Source organism: Coregonus clupeaformis, chromosome 8 (assembly GCF_020615455.1).
Source record: "Coregonus clupeaformis isolate EN_2021a chromosome 8, ASM2061545v1, whole genome shotgun sequence".
Lineage (NCBI taxonomy): Eukaryota > Metazoa > Chordata > Actinopteri > Salmoniformes > Salmonidae > Coregonus > Coregonus clupeaformis.
In genome coordinates, this window is record NC_059199.1 from 45,541,233 (window position 1) to 45,557,900 (window position 16,668).

The window sequence follows — 16,668 nt, forward strand, 5'->3', positions numbered from 1 at the left end:
TTCCCGTCCTCAGCTGCACTCTCCCACACTTCATCCTCATCAGTGGTTGTGGTCACATGGGCTCCGGACCAGTCTCAGCTGGAAGTCCAGTCCACTGCTTGTTTTCAAGCTGCATGATCCACTGTGCGAGCCTTTCTCTTTTGGCTGTACCGTCGTACATCATCTGGACAAGTAATCTGTCGTGGGCTATCTCTCTCTCCCTTCTCTGTCGCTCTCTTTTTCTCTCTCTGTATCTCTCACTGTCTCTCACTTCACTCCTGCCTCGCATCCCTGTTATAGTAAACAGATTGGCCTGGTCACCCCCCACAGACTTTTAGTGTAGTGAGGAAGCCTTAATCTTTCATCTAGTCTTTTTTAAATGATTTTTAAGTGTTGGCTTCTGTGTTGTGGAGTAAACAAGCTTCTGTTTTGGCTTTCCTAAACTGCCACCTCCGCAATCCCCACTTCACCTTGTTTGTTCAGTTCAGGGGGAGGCTACAGCAGAGAACTCTGGTCTGACTGGATTCTCCTGGGCAGCAAAAGTTCAGTATTAAAACTGGGCCCAGGCAGCTCTGTCTTGATGGGGATTTAATTAGGCATCAGGGAGGAAGTGTTTCACTTAGAACTGCAGGCCAAAAGATACCGGGACACACAGGAGGCACAAATCATAGCAGGTTACTCACCTGCCCGTCACTGCCTCTAGGGGGATAAGCATGTAGCCTCAAATAACTTATTTTACTCCCTCTATCTCCTTGTCTCAAAGCAGTTCATTCCCCCTTCCTCCCTCCCTTGTTTCCCTCTATCCCCTGGTTCCCGTAAAGAGAGCTCTGACGGCTCTGAATCTGCGTGACTGATGGCTCACAGTAAAGCAGGTCCAGTGGTGGGTCCTTGCATCCTTTTATCCTCACCGTCCTTCCACTCACACAGGATGTGCCGTTCTGGTGCCTGCTCCTCTGTGGACTGTGTCAACGTGTGTGTGTGTCTCATGCAGAGGAAGCTGTGTACTGAATGCAATAAATAAATGGAAATCCTAAAACAAACTGTCACTGTGCCATATAGGACATAAAACTATCAATCGTCCCTTCAAGCCGGTGACAAGTTTTATTTCCTAAACAGCTTTTATTTTACTTAAAGGTCAAAGTTGATTGGCTGTCACCCATCAGTTTTATAACCCCTTAGATGATTAGGAACATGTTATTTTCACAGCAGCAAGGTTCTTTAACTTTTTTTGGCCAACCATTAAAAATGTACCAGAACTTGTACACACGCAGAGCAACATATTGTGAACAATGTTATAAAATCTAAATTCCATTCCTTGGTGTCTTGTTTTTATATTAGCAGCAAGACGAAAAAACTGCATCAAAGGAGAAGAGGAAGATGAAGAAAGACAAGGGAGTCTCCATTGATGGCAGAGGAGAGAAGGGACTGACCACCACCTTCCAAGGACTGACCACCACCCAGCAGGGGGACGAGTATGAACACGACACCTCCGACGAAGAGGTAAAGTTTAACGTCAGTCAACTCGATACCCAATCATAGAAATGCTGCTGAGACAAACCCTGAATTTGATTTCTTCCAGTGGGCCTCCTTTTTATTTGACTAGTCATTTGACTAGCACCTCTTTTAGATTTATTTGGATGCCTAACAAATTGGGGATTTGGCATGGAAATAAGATTTGCGCTCATCAAGGGCATGAAATGCTGTTTCTTACCTACCCAGTCCAGAGTTAGTTGGGAGGTTGGAGTAATGTGATTTTATCAGAACCCTCATATGTATTAATTGACCTCAAAAGTTTTTATGACTGTTTGGTCCATGACTTGTGACCAGCAACATATCCACCAGTTAGAATACACACACATTTTCTATTAGCCTATTCATGGTTGGACGTTAAGTCACAATATTGTTTTGAACCTTTGTTTTAGGACTGATGCCCAACTGAGCATTCTGCTAAATGCATCCTCATTGGGGACTGATGATTTGGTCTATAGTTTATTACTGTGGCTTGAAAACACAATGACATTTCTAAAGAAGGCAAATAATTAGTAGGAAAACCTTTTGTCATCATTTTGATGGTGTCAGATTGACTTTAGATGCAGTATAACGTTAGCTAGCTAAGATTGAGGGGAGACCTCCAGATTTTAGCTTGCGTACGTTAGCATTGCTAGCTATTTTTGACAAACTTTTCTAGCTATTGACATTGTCATTTGTCTAAAGTAAATTTCACAACGTGATGATGATGGAAAAGTTGTTTCCTACTAAATATGTGCCTACTTTAGCAATGACATCGTATTCCCAAGCCCCTATAGTGTAATTTAGGTGATCCATTAGCCCCGGTTCTACTTTTCAGCATCAATATGGCTGTGGCGTCTTTGGCGCGTTGATAACAATGGCAATGACGCGACCGAGTGACGGAGGTGCAACCTATGAATACTTTAGAAATAAGTTGCCCTCTGTTTGAGGCTCTAACATAATGCAAAAGAACTAGGGGAAATTGTATTGACATGAATGAAAGGATTTAGCAGATTGTAGTGAAACATGCACAATAACCACCATGCATTGTTGTAGCTACGGTACAAGGGTACACTCCTGCTCTAGTGCTTCCTATTACACTGCTGTTCTGTTCCCTGCAGTCTGGTGAACATGTTCTCCAGTCTGTAGTCAGTCAGAGACACTAAACAGATTGGCTTTCACTCGCTCCTCATAACTGGGTTGAAAAAGCAGACAGACACGGTGCTTTTATGGTGTTGCTTTTCAAGTGAGCTCAGAAGCAGCGAATGATGTAGTAGTGTGCTTCATGCCACCGCAACCGAGCAGGAGATCTGTAGGACGGAGGGGTTATTGGCATGTTGGACTATTAAAGCATTATTTTTGTACTCTGCTATTTAATTTACAGGCTCCATTGAGAAGCGTTGAACCCTGCCGCCCTGTGGTTTAGATATTTTGCCAGGCCATACAATCTAGAAACCGTCAGCCATCCAAAACTGTTTTTGGCAATTGGCTCTGGGATGAGGAATGTTGTAGCTAGTGAAGGGCCGTATTGTTCTTGGGAAGGGATTTGCTTTTAAAAGAGAGGGAGGTGGGTTAAATGCCCTGTGAACTAATATAGAACACAACTGGAATCATAACTGCTTACTTTATTTTGTTTATAAAGAGACTGCAGCAGAACTTTTGAAGAGTTTTAGATTCAAGTCACTTCCTCAATAGTGTAGGGAGTCCATGTGTGTGAGCCGGAGCCCACCGGTGTCTATGGTGGTACTATGATTCAGGGGTCAGAGAGCGGTAGAGCTAGATATTAACACCATACTTCGGTGCCGATACGATATGTTCCAAACATATTTCTCACCATATGTCTGCTGCAGAGGGACAAGAAAGACTGGTGTGAAAACGAGTTTTGATCAGTCGTTGAAATAAAAGTGCTGAAAACAAATTAGCTCACTATTTAAAAAGAAGTAGTAGTAGTAAAAGTACTGGAGTTTTGGTGCAGGTACAGCCAACTAATACAATAGTAATATTGCGATATATCGTCAAAAATAATATCCTGATATGTAACTTTAATATATATATATATATATATATATATATATATATATATATATATATATATATATATATATATATATATATATATATATATATATATATATATTTTCCATCATGACCGCAGTGTTTCTCAACCTATTTTTGAACTGTGGCACACCTTCATTGGATAAAAAATTATGCGGCACCTAAAATGTCCCAATTAATTTAGTGTTTATGACCTCCATCTCATCTGGTACATTCTGCAATTCATCTATCTGTAACATTAGATTTTTTATAGATTAATTCGGGTTTATTTGAACTATTTTCATAGTTCCTTACTCATGATCATTTATTTGTGTACCGCTTTAAGAGCGTCCTGTCAATCTGTGCTAGAAAGAAGAAGAAAAATGTAGCTCCGGTGAAATAGGTCTTTATGTTTGAATGATTTGGGCTATAGACGAGCGGTTTTCTGCATTCTAAAGGTGCAACCACAGACACAAAGACATGCTCCATTTTGTTTCTAATAAGGCAGAGGCTGTGGTACAGCTAAGCCTAACAAGACTTGCCTGTGCTAATGGTTCTCACAGGCAAGTTAAAATGATACAAATGATTTTGCTTGTGATGCCCCAACTACAATGAAGCAAATGTAACGATAGACTGAGTGCACTAGACTTGAAACAACGATACACATGTTCGGTGGACTTCAGGAGACGGCAGAGAGAGCACGCCCCCATCCACATCGACGGGGCCGCAGTGGAGAGGGTGAAAAGCTTCAAGTTCCTCGGCGTGGACATCACTGACAACCTGAAATGGTCCATCCATCCAGGAGGCTGAAGAAATTTGGCTTGGCTGCTAAGATCCTCACAAACTTCTACAGCTGCACCATTGAGAGCATCCTGTCGGGCTGTATCACCGCCTGGGATGGCAATTGCACCGTCCGCAACCGCAGGACCCTCCAGGACATCTACAACACCCGGTGTCACAGGAAGGCCAAGAAGATCAACAAGGACCCGAGCCACAGCCTGTTCATCCCGCTATCATCCAGAAGGCAGAGACTGTACAGGTGCATCAAAGCTGGGACCCGAAAAACTGAGAAACAGCTTCTATCTCCAGGCCTTCAGACTGTTAAATAGTCACCACTAGCCGGGCTCTGCCCAGTACCCTGCCCTGAACTTAGTCACTGTTACCACCCGGTACTCTACCCTGCACCTTAGAGACGGCTGCCCTATGTACAGTTTAAGTCGGAAGTTTACATACACCTTAGCCAAAAACATTTAAACTCTGTTTTTCACAATTCCTGACATTTAAACCTAGTAAACATTCCCTGTCTTAGGTCAGCTAGGATCACAACTTATTTTAAGAATGTGAAATGTCAGAATAATAGTAGAGTGATTTTATTTCAGCTTTTATTTATTTCATCCCAGTGTCAGAAGTTTACATACACTCAATTAGTATTTGGTAGCATTGCCTTTAAATTGTTTAACTTGGGTCAAACATTTTGGGTAGCCTTCCACAAGCTTCCCACAATAAGTTGGGTGAATTTTGGCCCATTCCTCCCTTGCTCGCACACGCTTTTTCAGTTTTGCCCACACATTTTCTATAGGTTTGAGGTCAGGGCTTTGTGATGGCCACTCCAATACCTTGACTTTGATGTCCTTAAACCATTTTGCCACAACTTTGGAAGTATGCTTGGGGTCATTTGGAAGACCCATTTGCGACCAAGCTTTAACTTCCTGACTGATGTCTTGAGATGTTGCTTCAATATATCCACATAATTTTCCTCCCTCATGATGCCATCTATTTTGTGAAGTGCACCAGTCCCTCCTGCAGCAAAGCACCCCCACAGCATGATGCTGCCACCCCCGTGCTTCACGGTTGGGATGGTGTTCTTCGGCTTGCAAGCATCCCCCTTTTTCCTCCAAACATAACGATGGTCAATATGGCCAAACAGTTATATTTTTGTTTCATCAGACCAGACAACATTTCTCCAAAAAGTACCATCTTTGTCCCCATGTGCAGTTGCAAACCGTAGTCTGGGTTTCTTATGGCGGTTTTTGAGCAGTGGCTTCTTCCTTGCTGAGCGGCCTTTCAGGTTATGTCGATATAGGACTATTTTTACTGTCGATGTAGATGATTTTGTACATGTTTCCTCCAGCATCTTCACAAGGTCCTTTGCTGTTGTTCTGGGATTGATTTTCACTTTTTGCACAAAAAGTACGTTCATTTCTAGGAGACAGAACGCGTCTCCTTCCTGAGCGGTATGACGGCTGCTTGGTCCCATGGTGTTTATACTTGCGTACTATTGTTTGTACAGATGGTGGTACCTTCAGACATTTGGAAATTGCTCCCAAGGATGAACCAGACTTGTGGAGGTCTACAATTATTTTTCTGAGGTCTTGGCTGATTTGTTTTGATTTTCCCATGATGTCAAGCAAAGAGGCACTGAGTTTGAAGGTAGGCCTTGAAATACATCCACAGGTACACCTCCAATTGACTCAAATGACGTCAATTATCCTATCAGAAGCTTCTAAAGCCATGACATCATTTTCTGGAATATTCCAAGCTGTTTAAAGGCACAGTCAACTTAGTGTATGTAAACTTCTGACCCACTGTAGTGAAATAATCTGTCTGCAAACAATTGTTGTAAAAATTACTTGTGTCATGCACAAAGTATATGTCTTAACCGACTTGCCAAAACTATAGTATGTTAACAATACATTTGTGGAGTCGTTGAAAAACGAGTTTTAATGACTCCAACCTAAGTGCATGTAAACTTCCGACTTCAACTGTACATAGTCATTGAACACTGGTTACTTTAATAATGTTTACATACTTCATATGTGTATAATACTGTATTCTAGTCAGGGCTCATATTATAACTACTGTTGTACACACCATTTCTGTTAATATACTGTGTATATACACACAACATGTACACTACCAGTCAAAAGTTTGGACACCTACTCATTCAAGGGTTTTTCTTTATTTTTACTATTTTATACATTGTAGAATAATAGTGAAGACATCAAAACTATGAAATAACGCATATGGAAAAAAAAGTGTTAAACAAATCAAAATATATTTGAGATTCCTCAAATAGCTATCCCTTGCCTTGATGACAGCTTTGCACACTCTGTTATTTCATAGTTTTGATGTCTTCACTATTATTCTACAATGTAAAAAATAAAGAAAAACCCTGGAATTAGTAGGTGTGTCCAAACTTTTGACTGGTACTGTACATATACACTGAGTGTACATAACATTAGGAACACCTTCCTAATATTGAGTTGCACCCCCTTTTGCCCTCAGAATAGCCTCAATTCTTTGGGGCATGGACTCTACAAGGTGTCAACCTTTCCACAGGGATGCTGACACGTGTTGACTCCCATTCTTCCCACAGTTGTGTCAAGTTGGCTGGATGTCCTTTGGGTGCTGGATCATTCTTGATATACACACAGGAAACTATTGAGCGTGAAAAACCCAGCAGCGTTGCAGTTCTTGACACAAACCGGTGCGCCTGGCACCTAATACCATACCCCACCCCGTTCAAATGCACTTAAAACTTTTGACTTTCCCATTCACCTTCTGAATGGCACACATACACAATCCATGTCTCAAGGCTTAAAAATCCTTCTTTAACCTGTCTCCTCCCCTTCATCTACACTGATTGCAGTGGATTTAACAAGTGACATCAATAAGCAATCATAGCTTTCACCTGGTCTGTCTGTCATGGAAAGAGCATGTGTTCCTAATGTTTTGTACACGGTGTATATTTTATATTCTGGAGTCTAACCTTGCTCTTTCTTAATTCCTTTTTTTTGATTTGTGTTTGTTTTGTATTGTTAGCTATTACTGCACTGTCGATGCTAGAACCATAAGCATTTCAATGTAGGCTATTATCAGAGCGGCACTGGTGCTCTCAACTCAAAATTCCATTCTCATTCCACAGGTCACATTTTATAATTGAGTGTTCCAAATACTTATCATGATTAGGAAAGGTTCCTCGGCACAACTGTGAGTTCCTCAAGGCGCTCTGGTTGAAAAAAAACTGCACTAAATAATAGGAGATGTAAAAGAGGAAAGGGAGGGATATAGGGAGGAGGGGAAACGAGGGATGTCAAGTAGAGTGACTGCTGGGTAGAGGGATGGAACGAACGGGAGAGGAAGGTAAGAAGAGGTGTTCCAGAGAGCATCTCCCACTGAGGGAGAGGCAGAAACCCACCCTCCTCCAAGGGGCTTCTTCCTGATCCTTCCTCTGATGGCTTTAGCCTCACCTCACCTACTCAGTCTAACAGTGTCAAAACACACCTCTATGGAGAGATGGAATGAGTCTTTTCTCTCTTAATCCTCTTATTTCATTGCAATAGATTTTTTATTTTTTGTCTCCAAGTATTAACTTTCCCCTTATTTAAGGATTTACTCTCTTCAACCCTTGAGCCTTCGTCTGGTCTGCTCTAGCCTGTGTGGTCACGGTGTTGCTGCTGTCCCGCATGAGTGGAACCACGGTGGTCCTGGCCTGTTTGGCCTGCGTTAAATTAGCCCCCTGCCTGGGGACAGCAGATAGGGTTCCCTCTCAGGCCTCCCAAAGCCTCCTCGCCGTCCCTTCGCAGGCAGCCCTCCGTCTGCGCACAAGTTGTCTACAAATAAAACGGCAGACGGCCAATAATCTCGCTATTATTATTTTTTTACATCCCCCTCTCCTCTTCTTACCTTCCTCCTTTGTAATAAAGGGCTATTTCCTGTTTCGCGGAGTGAAGGGGGAATACGTGAGACTGCAGCAGCGCCTGTCCGAGGCCTCCTCGCCGGCAGGAAGGGGCTTTTTCCCCCGCAATGGCTTTTCCATGTGCTCTGTGAGATGAATGAAGACACATTGTGGAATAGAGGGAGGGGAGAGAGAGAGAACCCGAGCTCCCAACTGTGCCTGCTGCTTCCTGCCTCTGCGCAGCTACTGCTCAATGGGACCTGTGCACAGAATTCAATTCAGTAGCACACTAGACAAGGAAGCCGTAGCCGATGTGAGTAAGACATTTTTAAACAGGTTAACATTCACAAGGCCGCAAGGCCAGACGGATTACCAGGACGCACACACAGATCATGTGCTGACCAGCTGGAAAGTGTCTTCACTGACATGTTCAACCTTTCCCTGACCCAGACTGTAATATCTACATGTTTCATGCAGACCAACATAGTCCCTGTCCCCAAGAATGCAAAGGTAACCTGTCTAAATTACTTTCGCCCTGTAGCACACACATCTGTAGCCATGAAATGCTTTGAAAGGCTGGTCATGGCTTACATCAACACCATCATCCCAAACACCCTGGACCCACTCCAATTCGCATACCGCCCCAACAGATCCACAGATGACGCAATCTCTATTGTACTCCGCACTGCCCTCTCCCACCTGGACAAGAGGAACACCTACATGAGAATGCTGTTCATTGACTATAGCTCAGTGTTCAACACTATAGTGGCCTCCAAGCTCATCACTAAGCGAAAAACCCTGTGATTGAAGAACTCCCTCTGCAACTGGATCCTGGAATTCCTGACGGGCCGCCCCCAGGTGGTGAGGGTGGGCAACAACCCATCCGCCACGCTGACCCTCAACACGGGGGTCACTCAAGGTTGCGCGCTTAGTCCGCTCCTGTACTTCCTGTTCACACACGACTGCGTGGCCGTGCACAACTCCAACACCAGTCATTTAGTTTGCTGACAACACGACAGTGGTTGGTCTGATCACCAATGACAATGAGACAACCTATAGTAATTGTGGTGCCAGGAAAACAACCTCTCCCTCAACGTCAGCAAGACAAAGGAGCTGAGCGTGGACTACAGGAAACAGTGGACGTCGCTGTAGTGGAGTGGGTCGAGAGCTTCAAGTTCCTCGGTATCCACATCACTAAGGAATTACAGTGCATTCGGAAAGTAGGGGAGGGAATGGCCTGCAGGGATGTAGCTCAGTTGGTAGAGCATGGCGTTTGCAACGCCAGGGTTGTGGGTTCGTTTCCCACGGGGGGTATAAAAAATTATGTATGCACTAACTTTAAGTCGCTCTGGATAAGAGCGTCTGCTATATGACTAAAATGTAAATGTAATGCGTCCTCCGAAACATGACCCGCCAAACCGCGCTTCATAACACCGGCCCACTTAACCCGGAAGCCAGCCGCACCAATGTAACGGAGGGAACACTGTTCAACTGACGACCGAGGTCAACCTGCAGGCGCCCGGCCTGCCACAAGGAGTCGCTAGAGCGCGATTGTGCAACGCCCTATGGGACTCCCGATCACGGCCAGTTTTGATACATCCCGGGATCGAACCTGGGTCCAAGAACACAGTGGCCTCCATCATTCTTAAATGGAGGAAGTTTGGAACCACCAAGACTCTTCCTAGAGCTGGCCAAACTGAGCAATCGGAGAAGAAGGGACTTGGTCAGGGAGGTGACCAAGAACCCGATGGTCACTCTGACAGAGCTCCAAAGTTCCTCTGTGGAGATGGGAGAACCTTCCAGAAGGACAACCATCTCAGCAGCACTCCACCAATCAGGCCTTTATGGTAGAGTGGCCAGACGGAAGCCACTCCTCAGTAAAAGGCACATGGCAGCCCGCTTGGAGTTTGCCAAAAGGCACCTAAAGGACTCTCAGACCATGATGATCAAGATTCTCTGGTCTGATGAAACCAAGATGGAACTCTTTGGCCTGAATGCCAAGCATCACATCTGGAGGAAACCTGGCACCATCCCTACGGTGAAGCATGGTGGTGGCAGCATCATGCTATGGGGATGTTTTTCAGAGGCAGGGACTAGGAGACTAGTTGTGATCGAGGGAAAGATGAACGGAGCTTATTACAGAGATCCTTGATGAAAACCTGCTCCAGAGCGCTCAGGACCTCAGACTGGGGCAAAGGTTCACCTTCCAACAGGACAACGACCCTAAGGACAACAACCCCTAAGCACACAACGCAGGAGTGGCTTCGGGACAAGTCTCTGAATGTCCTTGAGTGGCCCAGCCAGAATCTGGACTTGAACCCGATCTAACATCTTTGGAGAGACCTGATAATAGTTGTGCAGAGACACTTCCCATCCAACCTGACAGCGCTTGAGAGGATCTGCAGAGAAGAATGGGAGAAACTCCCCAAATACAGGTGAGCCAAGCTTGTAGCGTCAAACCCAAGACTCATGGCTGTAATCGCTGCCAAATGTGCTTCAATAAAGTACTTAGTAAAGGGTCTAAATACTTATGTAAATGTGATTTTTTCCGTTTTTTTATTTATATACATTTGCAAAAATGTCTAAACCTGTTTTTGCTTTGTGATTATGGGGTATTGTGTGTAGATTGATGAGGGGAAAACTATCATCCATTTTAGAATAAGGTTGTAACAAAATGTGGAGAAAGTCAAGGGGTGTGAGTACTTTCTGAATGCACGGTATAATAGTCCACACACACCAACACAGTCATGAAAAAAGATTTGGCATGGGCCCTCAGATCCTCAAAGTTCTACAGCTGCACCATTGAGAGCATCTTGACTGGCTGCATTACTGCCTGGTATGGCATCTGCTTGGCATCCATCCACACAGCACGTACGGCTCAGTACATCACTGGGGCCGAGCCTGCCATCCAGGACCTCTATACCAGGTGGTGTCAGAGGAAGGCCTTAAAAATTGTCAAAGACTGTTCTCTCTGCTACCGCACGCACGCAAGTGGTGCATTGATGCACCAATTCTGGAAACAGGACCCTGAACAGCTTCTACCCCCAAACCATAAGACTGCTAAATAGTTAGTTGGTTTGCTATTGTTTAACTATCTGCGTTGGCCCTCTTTGCACTAACTCTTTTGACTCATCACATACGCTGCTGCTACTGTTAATCTGTCATGTTGCCTAGTCACTTTATCCCTACCTATATGTACATGCAGTTTCTACCTCAATTAACTCGTACCCCTGCACATCGACTCGGTACTGGTACCCCGTGTAGTTATCGTTACTTGTGTATTTATTCCTTGTGTTATTATTTCTCTTTTTCCCTCTGCGTTGTTGGGAAGGGCCCATAAGTAAACATTTCACTGTTAGTCTACACCTGTTTACAAACCATGTGACAAATAAAATTAGATTTGATTTAGGGAGTGTGTGTGCTAGGGATCAGGAGCTTGGGGGGAGGCTCAATTGGGAAATTGGTAATCAGAACTGTGTTGTCAGTGCTGCCAAAGCTTTTAACAGGCTGGGAGAGTGAGCGAGTGCATGTGTGTGTGCCCCCAGTCTTGTGGCTGTGCTCACAGCGGAGCCTCGCGTTTGGCTGTTCTTGTGAGGCTCGTCCAGGGAGGAGAAGCTGGAATGCTTTCGGACAACGAGGCTGTGATTTTGACGGGCCACAGACAACCATAAAATGTCTGGGTGCTGCTTCAGCAGAGACTTGGACAGCTCTCTTGAAGCAGCAATTGATATTTAGGACATCCATGATGATGCCCCCCACCCCTGAACTCCTCATCCCAGATCCTGTCTACTTAGTCTGGGTACCCCTGCCAAGCCCCTACGATGCAAACACAACTCTGGGTCTTGGTCCAGCGTGGTGGGGCCTCTGTGGTGCTAGTAATAGACAGTAGAGCTGATGAAATCACTTTTTTTTTTGTTTCTCTCTCTCTGAGTAAAGCTGTATTTCTTGCGAGACTACGGCACAAGGGTAGATTACATCAGAATTTTAAGTTAGGAATCAGTGAAAAGCGACAGACTTAAAGTAAAACATCCTTGTTCTTTTGTCTGCTGTAGGCACATGAAACTTGGTAGGCCTACGTGTTTGGTGCATTCAACACTTTGACATGGCATAATATCCATTTTAGTGTGTGCATTACTGACCAACCGGTTTGTTGGACATCTTTTGACTTTATGGAGATTTGTCGTTGTAAGTCGGACTGTACGGGTCATGTTGAGGACCATATCTGGCAATCACATTGAGCAGTTCAGTGGTTGGCGAACTCCAGAGCAGATAGCAATGGCCCATTGAAGTGAGGTGTGGGCTCAGGATAGGGGAGAGGGAGATGCATACTTGGCAGCCATTTTAAACTCTCCACCTGACAACCTTGGATGACCCTGGGATGCTGTGCTGCTTGATTTACCAGCAGGTCCACAGGAACAGAACACAGTTCAGCCCGTCTTTTGAGTGCACCCTTGGGTGTAGAACCAACATTCGTGCCAAGACGAGAGTTTCCAGAGAGCTAATTCATATCAACATGCACACCACACCACACCAGCACATTGCGTCTCTTGAGCGGTGCTGGGAATCTAATAAGACGCACAACTCCATCATCATTGATGAAAATTATTCTGCGCTCGTACACATGGTTTCCTTTCCATGTTTCGGTCAAATCAAGCCTTTTTTCATGACCTCAAGATCGAAGTTCCTTCAAAAGCTTGCCTATATCTAACATCTAGGATATGTTAGGGTTAGGTTCCTCTGCTGTGAGACGGCCTACGCCTTTTATATATTTCTCTCCTTACATCCTAAATCCCTTTCTCCCTTCTGTTATTCCAGCCTAATCAATGACAGGAGCGTTTCAGACGTAGACTGGCTTTAATTGTGTGATTATATCTGCTTCAGGAAGGCTGTTCCTCGCTCAGAACTCTCAGGTGCTCGGGAGCAAGCAGCCTATAGGAGGCGGCTTATTTTCATTTCATTACCAACCATAACAAACAGGCTCGCGACGATGTGACCTGTTGGGTGTCCCGTTTAACCATGAGCTTAGAGACCAGACTCATATCCCTCCTCATCCTTCTTCCTCATCCTCCTCCTCCCACCACCTCCTTCATCCTCTTACTCTTTCACCCTCCTCTTGGAAATCTGATGAAACCAGATTTTGAAAAAGAGGGGGGAATAGAGGCCCTTATGTCTGGAAGTGAGTTTTTTCCGTAAAATTTTGGTAATCCCAAAATTTAATTTTGTGATTGGGATGTCTCCAGGTGGCGGTTTCTAATGCCTTCCAGATGGTATCCATGCCGATTCCAGTCGGAGTTGTGATGGCAGTAAAAACATTTTTTAAAGTTGGGATTTTCACAGTTGGGCAGGACTGGGATTGGCAGCTCTGACTGAATGAGGGAGACCAGACCACAGTGTCCTCCTCTGTTTCTATTAGCACCCCTGATTGACAGCAGACACAGAGAGAGGATGGTTATATTTCCAGTGTTGAAATCCTGGACCAGCTAGAAAGGACAGGACACGGCGTGATCTGGACCCAGTGTCACTTTTGGCTGAGGAGGTCAAACTTTCCTTTGTCTCCCTACATTTTTCCCCCTCTCTCTGTCACTCTTGTCTGTCTCCATCTCCCCTCCCTCTCACTATGTCTCTTGCTTTTTTCTTCCCTCCCTCCCCTGTCTTCAGTGTTCAGCCTCGATGCACTGATTGAGCCAGAGTCTCGTCGGGAACAGCGTGTTAATTGTTTCAGGTTCCTCCTGAGTGTAGTAGCTACGGTAAAATGTAACAAAAACCTGCCTGTGTGGATTAGGGAAAAGAGAGCCGGATATCAACTCTGAATTCAGGAGAGGCCCAGAGGCATGTTTAGCTATCGGTGAGTTTGCTGGCTGTTCCCTAGCTAAACTGAGGCCATGGGCAATGGCCTCAAGCCTCTACCAGGTCCCTCTTCCCTATTATTGAGTTTAGAGCCATCACCAAGGGAGTTCAATTTTTTCCTCTGGTCATGTAGCTGCGTTCCAGCCATGAAATCTAATCAATTAAGGGAACGTGGACGAGGGGGTCTATTTCAACACAACCCTAGACCAGGAAGGGGCCTGAGGAGTAGGCCTGATATCACCCCCTCTCCCAGTGCATGGAGAGCCTACATATATCTATCTAATTTATTTTCACTCACTCACTGGCCAGTTTATTAGGTACATGTTCACAAGAATTGATTACTCCTACAGACAGTGAGTCATGTGGCCGTTGCTTGCTATATAAAGCAGGCAGACGGGCATTGAGGCATTCGGTTACTGTTTGATTGAACGTTAGAATGTGCAAAACAAGTGACATAAGCAACTGAGTGTGGTATGATCGTCGGTGCCAGGCACGCAGGATCAAGTGTATCAGAAACGTCCGCCCTCCTGGGTTTTTCATGCACGACAGTGTCTAGGGTTTACCGAGAATGGTGTAACAAACAAAAATCATCCCAGTCAGCAGCAGTCCTGTGGGCGAAAAATATCTTGTTGACTGAGAATCGTATAAGCTAACAGGCAGGCCACAAACATACTGCGCCATTATTTGTAGAACAGTGGTGTGCAGAACGACATCTCGGAACACACAACTCGGATGGGCAATTGCAGCAGACGACCACACCAGGTTCCACCCCTATCAGCTAAAAACAAGAAGAAGCATCTCCAGTGGGCACGCGATCACCAACACTGGACAATTGAGTGGAAAAACACTGCCTGGTCTGACGAATACCGGTTTCTGTTGCATCATGCTGATGGCAGAGTCAGGATTTGGCGTAAGCAAAATGAGTCCATGGATCCATCCTGCCTGGTGTCAACGGTACAGGCTGGTGGCGGTGGTGTACCGCCGTCAGCATAGATCAACACCCCTGTGGAATGTTAAAGACTCATAGAATCTGTTCCCTGAAGAATTCAGGCTGTTCTGTTTTCCAAGTAGGGTCCAATCCAGTACTGGATGGGTGTCCCTAATAAACTGTGTGTGTATATATGCAGTGCATTCGGAAAGTATTCAAACCCCTTGACTTTTTCCACATTTTGTTACTTTACAGACTTATTCTAAAATGTATTTTTTTTTAAGTATCTTATCTACACACAATACCCCATAATGACGAACCGAAAACAGTTTGTACTTTTGAAATCAAATTTTATACAATATACAAATCAGATACCTTATTTACATAAGTATTCAGACCCTTTGCTATGAGACTCGAAATTTAGCGCAGGTCCATCCTGTTTCCATTGATCATCCTTGAAATGTTTCTACAACTTGATAGGTCTCCACCTGTGGTAAATTCAATTGATTGGACATGATTTGGAAAGGCACACACCTGTCTATATAAGGTCCCACAGTTGACAGAGCAAAAAACCAAGCCATGAGCTCAAAGGAATTGTCCGTAGAGCTCCGAAACAGGATTGTGTCGAGGCACAGATCTGGGAAAGGGTACCAAAAGAAATTCTGCAGCATTGAAGGTCCCCAAGAACACAGTGGCCTCCATCATTCTTAAATGGAAGAAGATTGGAACCACCAAGACTCTTCATAGAGCTGGCTGCCCAGCCAAACTGAGCAATCGGGGGAGAAGGGCCTTGGTCAGGGAGGTGACATCTCTGGAGTAGTTGTGACTATCCCTGAAAATAGTTGTGCAGCGACACTCCCCATCCAACCTGACAGAGCTTGAGAGGATCTGCAGAGAAGAATGGGAGGAATTCACCAAATACAGGTGTGCCAAGCTTGTAGCGTCATACCCAAGAAGACTTGAGGCTGTAGTCACTGCCAAAGGTGCTTCAACTAAGTACTGCGTAAAGGGTCTGAATACTGTAAATGTGATATTTCAGTTTTTATTTTTTATACATTTGCAAAAAAGTATAAAAACCTGTTTTTGCTTTGACCTTATGGGGTATTGTGTGTAGTTTGATGATGGAAAAAAAAATCATGTGGAAAAAGTGAAGGGGTCTGAATACTTTCCGAATGCACTGCATATATGTGTACATACATGCATACATACATACATACATACTGAAGAAAAATGCCAAATGCAACAATTTTCTAAGATGTTTTTCTGAGTTACAGTTCATTATAAGGAAATCAGTCAATTGAAATACAATCATTAGACCCTAATCTATCGATTTTCACATGACTGGGAATACAGATATGCGTCTGTTGGTCACAGTTACCTTTAAAAATGTAAACTAAAAGCAGGGGCATGGATCAGAAAACCAGTCAGTATCTGGTGTGACCACCATTTGCCTCATGCAGTGCGACACATCTCCTTTGTACACGCCGATCCAGAGCATCCCAAACATGCTCAATGGGGGACATGTCTGGTGAGTATGCAGGCCATGGAAGAACTGGGATATTTTCAGCTTCCAGGAATTCTGCACAGACCCTTGCGACATGGGGTTGGGCATTATCATGCTGAAACATGAGATGATGGCGGCGGATGAATGGCACGACAATGGGCCTCAGGATCTCGTAACGGTATCTCTGTG

At 44.6% G+C, this 16,668-nt stretch overlaps 1 protein-coding gene across 1 annotated transcript in view; it reads left to right on the plus strand.

The window, feature by feature from the left end:
- Positions 1-16,668, plus strand: part of bop1 (BOP1 ribosomal biogenesis factor) — a 105,754-nt gene that overhangs the window by 20,619 nt on the left and 68,467 nt on the right. The window contains exon 3 of the mRNA XM_041883534.1: positions 1,318-1,479. Within this exon, the coding sequence (XP_041739468.1) occupies positions 1,318-1,479 (162 nt within the window). The remainder of the gene's footprint in view (positions 1-1,317; positions 1,480-16,668) is intronic.